At 37.3% G+C, this 12,120-nt stretch overlaps 2 protein-coding genes across 9 annotated transcripts in view; both read left to right on the top strand.

Moving 5' to 3' along the window:
• tln1 (talin 1) overlaps window positions 1-3,913 on the top strand; it is a 131,623-nt gene extending 127,710 nt beyond the window's left edge. For all 3 annotated transcript variants that reach the window (XM_088629185.1, XM_088629183.1, XM_088629184.1), the window contains 2 exons: window positions 1,340-1,465; window positions 1,806-3,913. In XM_088629185.1, the coding sequence (XP_088485311.1) occupies window positions 1,340-1,465; window positions 1,806-1,940 (261 nt within the window). In that variant the 3' untranslated portion in view covers window positions 1,941-3,913. The remainder of the gene's footprint in view (window positions 1-1,339; window positions 1,466-1,805) is intronic.
• Window positions 3,914-5,130: 1,217 nt separating this feature from the next.
• The window catches only part of tpm2 (tropomyosin 2 (beta)), a 53,601-nt gene continuing 46,611 nt past the window's right edge, over window positions 5,131-12,120 (top strand). The window contains exons 1-2 of one of the 6 annotated variants that reach the window (XM_088629177.1): window positions 5,131-5,458; window positions 8,911-9,036. In XM_088629177.1, coding sequence (XP_088485303.1) covers window positions 5,345-5,458; window positions 8,911-9,036 — 240 coding nt within the window. In that variant the 5' untranslated portion in view covers window positions 5,131-5,344. The remainder of the gene's footprint in view (window positions 5,459-8,910; window positions 9,037-12,120) is intronic. The other 5 variants (XM_088629176.1, XM_088629175.1, XM_088629174.1 and 2 more) reach the window with 5 other exon arrangements.

The raw sequence follows: 12,120 nt of genomic DNA, 5'->3' as shown, positions 1-12,120 counted from the left end.
TTTTTAAACATATTAATGGAATCGGAATGTGCATCTTAATTCCAAGTATAAGCTGTCACTGAGGACCGTGGAAAAAAATCATCACAAGTAGTCCAAAGAAAAAGGCATACAGTAGCTGCAAAGACAAAATTCAATTTTTAACAAGTGTTTTTTTGCATGAGAAATCAGATTTGAATGAAAGTAAAATAGATCTATAAGAATAATTACATTTCCAATATTTTTTCACTGTTCTTATTTCATATGCTTTTATATCTTCTATTTCATAACTATTTTATCATGTCCATATTACAGCACACACCCCATTATATCACAGTAAAACATGTAAGCATTTAAGTTTCTTTTAAATCCATTGCTCAGTTAAATCATGTGACTTTTCTGAAAAGAAAAATGTACATTTGGTCTTCATTATTTAGAAATACAAGAGGTACAGTACAATCTTGTTTTTGTTCTCAAATATCAAATGAAACAATAAAATGAACATTTGCCACTTTTTCAGATGTAACAAAAAACAGTAGGAAGTGATACAGCACTCTTGCTTATCAGGGTCAAGCAAGTGTTGGTACTTCACCCTGCCCTGATAACTGCCCCAGTAACTGGCAGCAGTACCTCGCTGGTCTAGCTCTGCCTCTGAAGAGCATTGCTTTCCTCTCTGGAAAACCACAAATGGTGAAAAGAACCGAGGGACTGAAACTCTGTCAGAGTCACCAAGATTAATTGTGCTGGTGTTTTTTAACTTGAATCTCCTTGAGCAGCTTTCTGCTACAGCCAACATTACCATTTAAAGAAATGCAGAAGTGCAAAGGAAGTTTGTTATGGTTGACTGGATGACTTGGCCCAGTGCTACATTCCCCTAACAGGAGTCTGTGCTGAGTAATGAATTGAAGGTAAAAAGTTGGTTTTAAGTATTAACCTTAAGCACTGTTGCTGCTGTAGTAGAAAAGTCACTTAATGCAGAGAAAGAAAGATGGTTCATTAGGTCTCGTGACAATTGAATAGGTTTTAATTGCTGTTAGCATTTTGAATGACACTGGAACATGTACATTGGTATGTTGCAGAGTGTTTTGCCCTGGGAAATCTGTGCTTCTGATTATGCCTCTGGAATCTACCAAGGCACATACCATTGTATTCCATGCAATACATCATCAAATGTATACAATAAACCATCAAAGCACATACCATTGTATTCCATACAACTCTGTCCTTTGCCAGCACAGCCCACATTAATTTATGACAAGGAATGCCCCTTTGGTCTTGATCTCTAGGCTTCTTCAAGATTTCTGGATTGTATTTAATGTTAATTTAAGCCATGCATGTTTTCACCATGTGATTTCTCAATCAGGCTGCTGGCAATGCTGTGAAGAGAGCCTCAGACAACCTGGTGAAGGCTGCACAGAAAGCAGCATTTGATTCCCATGACGACGAGGCCGTTGTTGTAAAGAGCAAGATGGTTGGTGGTATTGCTCAGGTAGGTACAAATCTCAGGAAGAGTTTGACACTAGTATTGTGTGAATTTTACAACTTGTAAACCAGAAAACCGTATTATTGATACTGTTTACCCTAATGTTCTGTGAAGGTTTGAAATGCTTGTCTTCATGATCCTGTTGGTTTTTTTTTTATTTTTACTTTCTGTTTTGCCTCCAAAGTCTTCAAGGGCTTAAAGCATCGCATAGAATGCCCATTATCTCTTTTTTCACAATCCCATGCTTTGTTTCCAAAAACAACATTTAAAACGATGGCGTTATTTCACTGGCAAGATGTCCTAGGGGAACAGCCTTCAGGGAGTGTGCCTGTCTTTGTGTTTGTAGATCATTGCGGCGCAGGAGGAGATGCTGAGGAAGGAGAGAGAGCTGGATGAGGCACGAAAGAAGCTCGCCATGATCAGGCAGCAGCAGTACAAGTTCTTGCCCTCCGAACTGCGAGAGGATGGACAGGAGCAATGAGGGGCAAGGCCATCTGTTCATTTACAGAGATATACAGAATATAGAGAGATGTTTTTTTTAACAAACGGGATTCGGGATAACAGATAAATTCAGGACTTCATCTGGCCAGCAAGAAGTAATCTAAATAGAGGTTTAAAAAAATCCCTGTTACATTTGGATTTTGTGGGGGGGAAATGGGATTTGGTGGCAGATGAATCCAAATAGGTCAAAGATGAAATGAAAGATTTCTATTTTTACAGTTATTTGAAAATCATTTTTATTTCTTCTTGTTGGTTTCAACCCTTTTTTAAGTTAAGCGTTAATGCCACTTTTGATAATGTACAATGTATGCAATTCCATTTAGATGAGTGCTCCTTTGCTAGCCCGATTTATTAAGCTCTTTAAGATGAGTGGAACTTGTTTGCTTTCACCTGCTCATTAGTTTCTTTCACTTTAGTGTTTCACTTGTAGGTTGTTTGTGAAGATTTCGCCGTACTAAAATTTCTGCATCAATAGTGGTTGCAAAATACAGATGTTATTAGGTTCCATTTTCCCCGTGGCTTAATTCTGAAGTGCATTCTTGCCAAAAGGTGGGGTTGCATGATTGATATCTGTGGCTCCACCTGCTGGACCAAAACAAAAAAGCAGCGCGACACCTAGTTTGGACAAGTTGTGGAAACACTGAAATGCCCCCCCAAAAAAATTGATTACACATGCCATAATTCGTAGTGTTGCAGTCATTATATAGAGAGTTCCAAAGCAGACACAATTTAATGGAATATGGTGTGATCTCTAGTTAACCTTAGCTAAGTAATATTTAATGCAACTTGGCGTAACTCGGGCAAGAAGTGCAATTATTAAAATACAGCATTGAAACAATTAATAAAAGTATGTATTTAAGCAAGGTAAGCATACATATCATTTTAGAAAATGTATTGAAAATGGTATCGTCTATGAAATTTATATATAGATTAACTGTCCGTTGGCATTTTTGAAGGTGTCTGGATTTGGACGTACTTGCCTTTGTCAACTTTGGACCTGTAAGAGAGAATGTATTTTCCAGTTAAATATATATAAACATTGAAAACGTTGCTTTTACAGTCTGTGTACTGAATGATAAGAAAATTAAAAAATAATATTTGTATCAACACTGGGCTTTTTTGTGTGTACCCTTTATTAAAATGTATGTTTCCATTGCTCTGCTTGAATCGTGATGAAACCACATTAGGTTAGGCCATATTAGACTTTTTAATGTTCCAAATCAGTATTGGTTTTCAGCTACAAGTTCTGCCAGGTGCTATGTTAAGTGGAACATGCCTCTGTGGTGTAGAAATGTAGTGTGCACCTTGTACTTATGTTGTTTCACATTGGCCAAATTTAACAGTGCTGCAGTGAATAATTATGAATAATTATGCAATGGTTCAATGAATGAGTGCCAAAAAAAGAGTTGACCCTGTTGGATACCTGTTGGATACCATGTGCCATTGTATTGCTGATTGTTTTTATGTATTCTCATGGCCTGATTTTCTGTTTATTCAACATATCAATGTCAAACTGTCTCCATGTGCATTTAAAAAAATGTCTGTGTATGTAATTATTAACTCTGTTCAACCTTAAGTGCCCTTACCTATACGTTTAACTTAACAAAATCACGTAAAGCCGCTGCTTTCACAAAGATATTTTTTTTGCAGGTTGCTTACGTTCAGAGTCCACAGCTGGCAAGGATCTGTTTGCGAAGCATACAGCAGTCTTGCAAAGTATTAACAGCCATCATTAAAGTGATTTGTTTTATCACAAGTTGCCTGCTGTTAACATGAGAGATGTAAGCCTCTGGCTTAATGCCGCTTTGAATTTTTTGTTGTTCACATCACCTTCTTATTTTGATACTCCATATGCCTTATTAACAATTGATACCAACTTTTTTTAACATTTATAAGGACAGTTTTGTGTGTGTATTTGAAAGTATTGATGTTCAATAAAGTTGGTTTTCACCACGTTTTGTCATTTTTGTTTTGTTTATTGAAATTCAGGGGAATTCAACAACAGGCCTGTGTTGTGCCCTCAATGTTGAATTTCATCTGAATTAGATATCTCCCTGAGACATGAAAATAATGGAGCTGCATCTGTTTGGGATTTTTTTTTCAAATGGAATGGAACCCATACACAACTTAGTGACTTTTTTCAGTGGTTTTAAGAGTTTGAGCATTGTAGTACTGTTCAAAATGACAAATTAACATCCATGCATTTATAAAACTATGTTTTATCTATGACGTACAGGATCAAAATCTGAAGAGTGCATGTGTTTCCCGCTTCAATGACCGAAGTTTTAATTGATGTGTGAAACAGCACTGAAAAGACGGAGATGGGAACTGAATAAACTGTGACTTGCCGTCCGAAGCCTTTTCGTTCCCTTCTGTCTACATTCGTTCTAAAGCCGCTATGTTACGCTTGCGGTGTTATAGTATCTCGTCTTGCACTGCGCCTGGCAGTTTCCCTCTCAGCGGTACCCAGAGTGACAACTGATGATTAGTGTGTGTATCTAATGAGATGTGTTGACAGCTATATTGCACTTGGCACCACAACAACCACCTTAGTGACATTTAAAGTTTATATCACTTCGTTCTGTTCTTAACAGTACGAAGACTGCGGCAGTCACCAACCACATAAATCGATGTCTCTTTATAGTATTTATAGGATATTTAGTCAGAAAATTCGGTTTTAAAACTCGTCTTTTGACAAGTGTGCAATTTGCTGTCTATACCTTGGTATTATTCGTGACACTCGACCACGCTTAACGTTTGTAAAATTCAACGCTAACTGTGGTGCAATAAATTGAAAACCTTGTAAATCGTTGCAACTCTCCGGAGATATGACACTAGTGGTGGTGGAAAATCTAGGTGTTACTGTAGGAAATTGGTAGGAAATGTGTATACTTCATAGCGTTTTTAATTTATTTTTGTCAAAGTTTGTCCAAATATGACGGAGATGTTTTTAAAAATGTAAACGATCCACCTATTATCAAGTGACTGTAACATTCTCACTTCGGTGATATATTTAGGACAAACTTTCATTCCATTGAGATATGAGCATTAAGAGAAATCGGAGCCTCCCAAAGATGGACAAAATCCCTGCACTAAGGTATAAACCAGTTCTCAGACGAGCACAAATCACAGGAGCACGACGTCACTCTGGCTTTGGAGCGACTCAGCTGATCTTTCCAAAAAAGTCTTGGGTTACTTTAGAGGGAATTCCAGGCTTCCTTATTACCAAATCAAGAAAGGCTCCTTTTTATCACTCCACACGAACTCAGAGGTTTGTCATTTCAGGACTCTGCCTTGCTCCTCGGCTTGTGCGCTCCTGATAGATTCTGCCTTTGCTTTGCTTTTCACCCGATATTGGAGAAAACCTCCTAAACATAATCAACCATGGATGCCATCAAGAAGAAAATGCAGATGCTGAAACTGGATAAGGAAAACGCTATTGACAGGGCTGAACAAGCCGAAGGGGACAAAAAGGCGGCAGAGGACAGGTGCAAACAGGTAATATTTACTAATATATTTTATAACAAGGAGGAAGATATAAAATAGACTGCACACTTGGATTGCAGGTTAATGTTTCTCATTTGCCGACTTTCTTCAAACTAGCATTGACCAATTCCACCCCTTAAATGCACCAACTGTATCAGCCCTTGTAAAATAAGATGTCACGAAAGCATTCTTAAATGAACTATGTACTGTATATACTGTATATTAAAAGGCATATGCTGACTTACAGTATCTTAGAAGATGAATATTGTTTTTACTGAAAGTGCTTCTGGCCAAAAAAAAAACGTCTTTTATTATAATGCGTTCAACTCCAGCTCTTGTGAAAGAGAAAACTTTAAAAAAATGATTGTGAAATGCACAAAAATAAATAACACGTCATGCTTAAAGTTTTTGATGCTGCATAAGAATGTGGAAGTAAAATAACCTTTTATGGCAGCTGTTCATAAAGGGTTTGGGTTACTATTTATATCCATATATGGTATAATAAAGTAGAATGCGAGAAAGATTGGCCATCTAGGTGATTACGTAAAACGCGATTTCATAAAATTAAAAGTACATTAACTTTGACAAATGTCAGTGAAAGTGTTTGTCCTATCATATTTCCTTTAGGTCTGTCTCATATTTGAAAGCTTAACCCTTAATCGTTTTTATTTTTTCTTTAAATCTACAGTATTACAAGGTATCATCAGCTGTCCAGGGCTGGCATTAATCTTTGTTAAAAAATGTAACTGTTCGGCAAACTTTATTTTTAATGTGTTGTATAGAGTAAATTCACGTGTGACAGATAACAGCATGTGTTGTACTGCAGGACAGCAGCCAGAAGTGAGGTTATTATAGAAAGCTTAATTCCATCAAGTGACATAGACGAAGTGTCATGTACACATGCCTATACGTCTTTTCAGATGACACTACAGATCGTGAACACACCACCAATAGATGGGTTCTTGGCCATCTGAAAATCTGCAATTACTGATGGAGTCAAATTTAGATTTTACTCTATTACTGTCAGGAAAACTATTTCAGAATACCATCTAAGTTACAGTTGCTATTCATTATGGACTGGTTCCATGATAGGTAATGTTACACTATAAGTAGCTCAAGGTGATTAAGTCCCTAGTGGCTGTGAAGTGTATTGCTTTTATTGTTTTATTATCTGAACACGAGTGAAAATGTTAAATCATACAGTACACCTCACAGCCTTTCACATAATAAGAGGCATTGCAATAGCATGTTGGCATGAGAGAAACTTACAGCCCGGCTTTTGCCAGTAAATGAATGTGTGAATATAATAATTCCATCAAAATAGTGTGAGATTTGCTCCTTCTGTCAATCTAATTACCATAGAAAATACAAAGAGTTATTGAATCTAACTACAGTGCAGAAAAAGGACTGAAAAAAGACATTCTGTTGAAATCTTTCTGATCACCTTAAGCCTTTCAGCATCCAGAAAGTAGCTTCTGCCGTGAATACACAGTTCCTGTTCCATTACACTCATGGGTAAGGCTGCTGAATTACAAGCAGTCATATATATTAATGTGAACATATAATTTTTTTGCATTTACACAAGACTGTTTTTCCACCACTGAAGTGTGCCACCTGTCAGTGCAGCCATCCTGCATCAGCAGCCCCGCTACACAACAGATCAATTCGACTGAAAAGGGGGAAGCTTAAGTAAGCCGGATTTAGTCAAGACATGAGAGTTAACCACTATTGTGATGAATAGAGCCAGGTCATCTTTAATGACACAGTTGTTAAGACCTCAGTGAAACATCTCATCTGAAGCATAGCACCTCTGACAGCACAGTGTCCTTATTAGCCACCATACCACTCGGCACTGGCTTGTAAATTCTAGTCCAGAGAGAAGAGTGACACCCTCTGTTCCACCAATGCAGCTTGTAGCACAGCAAATTGATTTAATAAAAACAAGAGTAAAACTAAAGCAAAGTCCATACCACTGCACACTCCTGGTTTCTGTAGTGTTCATACTGAGATCATGAGAATCTACCACAGGGATTACTCCCAGCAACGCTGGTCCCCATGTATAAAACTGAGTGGGCTGGAGCAACTGGGGTGAACCACCTTGTTAAAGGTTACAACAGGAGTGTTGTTATCAGAGACACTACTCTATCTTGCCCCTGGCATTGATGATTTTTTGGAGAGCTTAATGGACTTGAAGAGTAACGTCCATATCTGTGGAATCACGAGACTCAATTACGCATTGTCTGTGGCAGAGTAAGAAGATCTGTATCAGCAGATCTCAGATTAAAAGATCTCTGATTAAAGGATTAATCCCTTGCAATATATCCTTAAAATAATATTAAGATAAACTGTTGAGTGACTTTATGTGAACAGGATGTCCTTATTTTCAATCTTGATGAATAAACGCATTTATTGAGATTTCAGTGTCAGGTACAGCAGAAAAATGAATCTCCCAACAGAATAATGAGTGCAAATGGTTACCTTTTCATTCAACTGGTAAAGCAGAAGAGCTGGTAAAGCAAGGTAGATCTGATCGACTCTGTTGTGGGGCTACTGTTGTGTAATGGCTGTCACATGTCACCCAGATGGGCACTATATGTGAAGATCTTTACGATGAAGCATTGTATTAAAGCAATAAATTATTACTATGATGATGATGTGATGAATATGGAACTCTGAATGCTTGAATGAAATGTCAGCTAATCAAGTTTGATATAAAATGGGCTGAACTGTTAAAAATTAAAATACAAATACAAATGCAGAAATTGGTGAATAAATCAACACTAGATCTTGGCAGCATTTGGTTCAATAAATCATTTTCTGATACACCAATATGCAGAGTGATATACACTTAAAATAACATGATCAAAATCTTAGCATCTTTAAAAGTTTTCAGAAAAGTTTATTTGAAAGCAGTAACGAGGTTGTAAAGCAGGAATGCCCAGCCCGGGTGTTGGAGAGCCCCAGTCCAGCAGTTTTTGAAAGGTCACCACAAAATCACCAATTTCTGAAGATTTTCCATTTTCCATTATGACCAATCAAACAGCTTGCTTTATTAAATTAATTTAGATATAATTTAGGCTTAAAACCTAAGTACTTTTCAGCCTTCAAGGACCAGACTTGATTCTTCATAAGAACGTAATTTTTACAAACTAGAAGATGTCATTGGCCTATCAAGCCTGTTTGGTAGTTAGTAGATAATTGATCAATAATTTCTTGAAATAAACTTTGGTGTCAGGTTCAACAACATGGATGGGTAGCTTCATATAGCCACAACTCCTCTGGGTAAAGAAGGGTCTTCTGTTTACAGTTTTAAATGCACTTCCATACTTAGTATCTTACATTTGTTGAGAATGCTTAAAAAATTATGTTTAATAGACTAAAAGGCCTGGACCTTTCCAGGTCTAGGGCTGGTGACCTCTGCTGTAAGGAATATTCTCAGATTTTGGTGTCGTCCTCTCTGACAGCTGGAGGAGGAGTTGCTAGGTCTGCAGAAGAAGCTGAAAGGCACTGAAGATGAGCTGGACAAGTACTCAGAGTCCCTCAAAGATGCGCAGGAGAAGCTGGAGCAGGCAGAGAAGAAGGCGGCAGATGTGAGTACTGTTTCATGAACACGTGCCCCATACCTGATCAACCACGGGGCAATTATCAGAGGTGTAAGACACGAGGCCACCAGACAGAAACTTAATAACTCTGATTCTCTCTTTAATTTTATTTTTTAAAGCACAATGTCATTATTTAACATGTTGAGTTTCACAGTTCAATAATAATATTGGGTTTAAAATTTTATGCCCAATACACCTTTTAAAGGTAGTAGTTGTGTTTTATTTTCTAATAGAACATCATAAGGGAGGCTCCTTGATCATTTTTTCAATATCATACATTTTTTCTTTAAAAGTACTTCTGATCATTTTTATTTTCAGCCATTCATTTTAAGTACAAATATGGAATCAATCTCCAAGTGCTTTCTTTCAGCCAGCTCCCTCATTTTTCAGCTGTCGGCTGCGTCAGTTCACTCACTGATTTGCTCACAGAAGACTTTGTGGTGTATACAATTTCAGATTAGATTCTTTTTTTCAAACCACTTTTCAAATCACAGGCATTGGGGGTTTTAAAAAAACTTTCACTTCATGATATTCAGCTGAAAATGTATGTGTTTTTCTTAGAATTTAATAATTTTATACTCTGTGGGAAACAAAGAGCTGGAACGGCACATTCCAGGAGTAAAGTCTATAATGCTTCGTGAAGTGTGTGTGTATTTATTATTAAGTGATCCCTTAAAATAGTGGTGTATAGAAATGTGGTTCATCAGATTTTATCCCACACTGTCCGCCAGCTGTCTTGAGACACACATCCATTACCAGAAATTGAGAAAATATATAAAAAGAAATGACAGATTCTACAGATATAAAAATGTGAGCTTTTAAAGATCAAATTAACATACAGTTGTTGTAAAGAGAACAAATTGTCCCTTTCTACAGAAAGAAAAACCCCAGAGACCATAATATGTCTGAAACTGGAATTCTGTTTGTGAACTTGCACTGAGGTTTTTATCATTCACAGTAGATTACCTCATCAGTCAGGATGTACCAGGATGAGCCCTGTTTTCCCATGATATCTTTTTACCGTATATCACCTCATCAGTCTGGATGTGCCAGGATGAATCCTATATCCAAGAAAAACACTGTGTTTGGTCAGACTTGTCCAATCTTGTGAACAGGAAGCTTGCTTAGGCTACGCCTGGCTATCATGGGCATGTGTTACCGTGTAAGCATGCATGTTAAGGCCTACCGAGGAGTTCATAATTAAATGTTAATTCAAAAGGCTGTTAGGCAGTGTTCAGAAAGTTCTGATGCCCCCTGGTGAGCTCGCTTTCTAGTTGCAATCCAGCCTTTTCAGCCTGTTCCTGCCAGTCAAACACCATCAGCCCCCTGTTAGTAAACCTGTTGGGAATGAGGCATGACACCAAACCCTCTTTTGACAGCTGGGATGCAGAACGAGCCAGACTTCACTGGTGTCTGTAAACACATCATAAACCTTGTCAACACCTCTGTGTGAATGCTATGTATTTTAATTGCTTTGAAGTAATATTACCAGAGGTCTGGTGAGGGAGACTTATTTATTCCTTTGATTACAGTAGTCTTGAGTTCACATTGTCAATTTGTAACAAGAATAGCTACACATTTATGACATTAAACACAGCAAAGTAATATTTGGTCAAATAGCTATCCGCTGCTGACCTGGTGAATGGTTGTTCCTGAAATACAGGGGCAACTTTTCAGCAGGATTTATTTACTGTAATCCCCGATCATCAGCTGTACACTTTAGTAGTCAACGCTTCATAGCTGGAAAAACTTTACCCTCTAGTCTGTCATGTACTGCCAAGGACTGCACCACAGGAAAGTAGCCTTTAATATGGACTGACTCAAAAACACTTGAACAAAGATATGTCATGCATCTAAACCACAAGAAATCAGGGTCCCTTTATCCAGCTCTATTTATTTGGATTTAAGCAGCTGCCACCTCAGTATAGAATCTGAATCATTCATACTGTATGTCTGTTTCAAAAGAATATTTCTAATCGGATGTTTAAAACACAAAACTTGAGATGTTACACAGCTATTCTCTTTCTATATAAATTATAAACATGTATGATTACTTTAAAATTTTGTTTGTTTTCTTTTTCATTGCTCATATTGATTATTTAAAATGAGTACAGGTACAGGCAACCATCCACAATATCTGAAAGGTGCTGTGCCTTGCGAAATAAGTCTGACTCTTGCACCATTTTCATATTTTGTTGCTTTAAAACTTCCAGTCATTGCATTTTGAAGTAACAATATTTATTATATTACACAACCCAATCTAGCTTTTCAAAGTATAAAACAAAAAGAAAGAAGTACAGTACATACCTTATATGTAAGAAAAAATGGAAAAGTCATAATTGCTTAAGTATTCAGGCCCTTTGCTGTGGAAAACCTACATTAATTTAGAGGCACAGAATGCTCTGAATGAGTCTCACAAGTAGTTGATTGGCCACTGTCTGTATGCAACAGTAGTGGTTCTCATGAATTCAGAATAAACAGATCTATCTCTGTATGATCCCTCAGTGAAGGAGAAGCTTTCAAAACAAATCAAGTTCAAAGTTGTATAAAGGCTGCAGGAGAAGGGTATAAAAACAATTAAAGGAAATTCAATTGAAGGAGGTATAATATCTCCTTCAGCACAGTGAAATCAGTCATTAAGAAGTGAAAGACACCCAGACACTGCCTTGATTAGGCTGTCCCTCCACATTGAACAGCCAGACTGAGATAGAAGAAAATGTCCATGGGTTGACAATATCCTGGCCATTTACAGAGGAGGGCCTGTATGGAACTCAGAATAAAACATCTTAGATCTTACATAGGGTTTGCAACAAAACCCCTGCAATAAGTAATATTGTAAACATTACATTACTTTACATAAACATGTGAAACTTTTTGGTCTAAATGTGCACTGTTACATTTGATACAAAAACAAGGTGTTGAGCTACTGTCATAGATAAAGCAAAGTTTTGGCAAACTGTAAACAGAAATCTGCATCAGATCTAAATCTGAGAAAAACTCTTTGAGCAGGACCAAATCATGGTCTAAAGCACAATTGCAATGGTGGAGTGGCTTAAGAATAGGAAAGTAAAT

This window comes from Lepisosteus platostomus, chromosome 4, assembly GCF_059453375.1.
Source record: "Lepisosteus platostomus isolate fLepPlt1 chromosome 4, fLepPlt1.hap1, whole genome shotgun sequence".
In the NCBI taxonomy this organism is placed as follows: Eukaryota; Metazoa; Chordata; class Actinopteri; order Semionotiformes; family Lepisosteidae; genus Lepisosteus; species Lepisosteus platostomus.
Note: the sequence above shows the minus strand (reverse complement) of the source record. Positions and strands in the feature narration are given on the sequence as shown.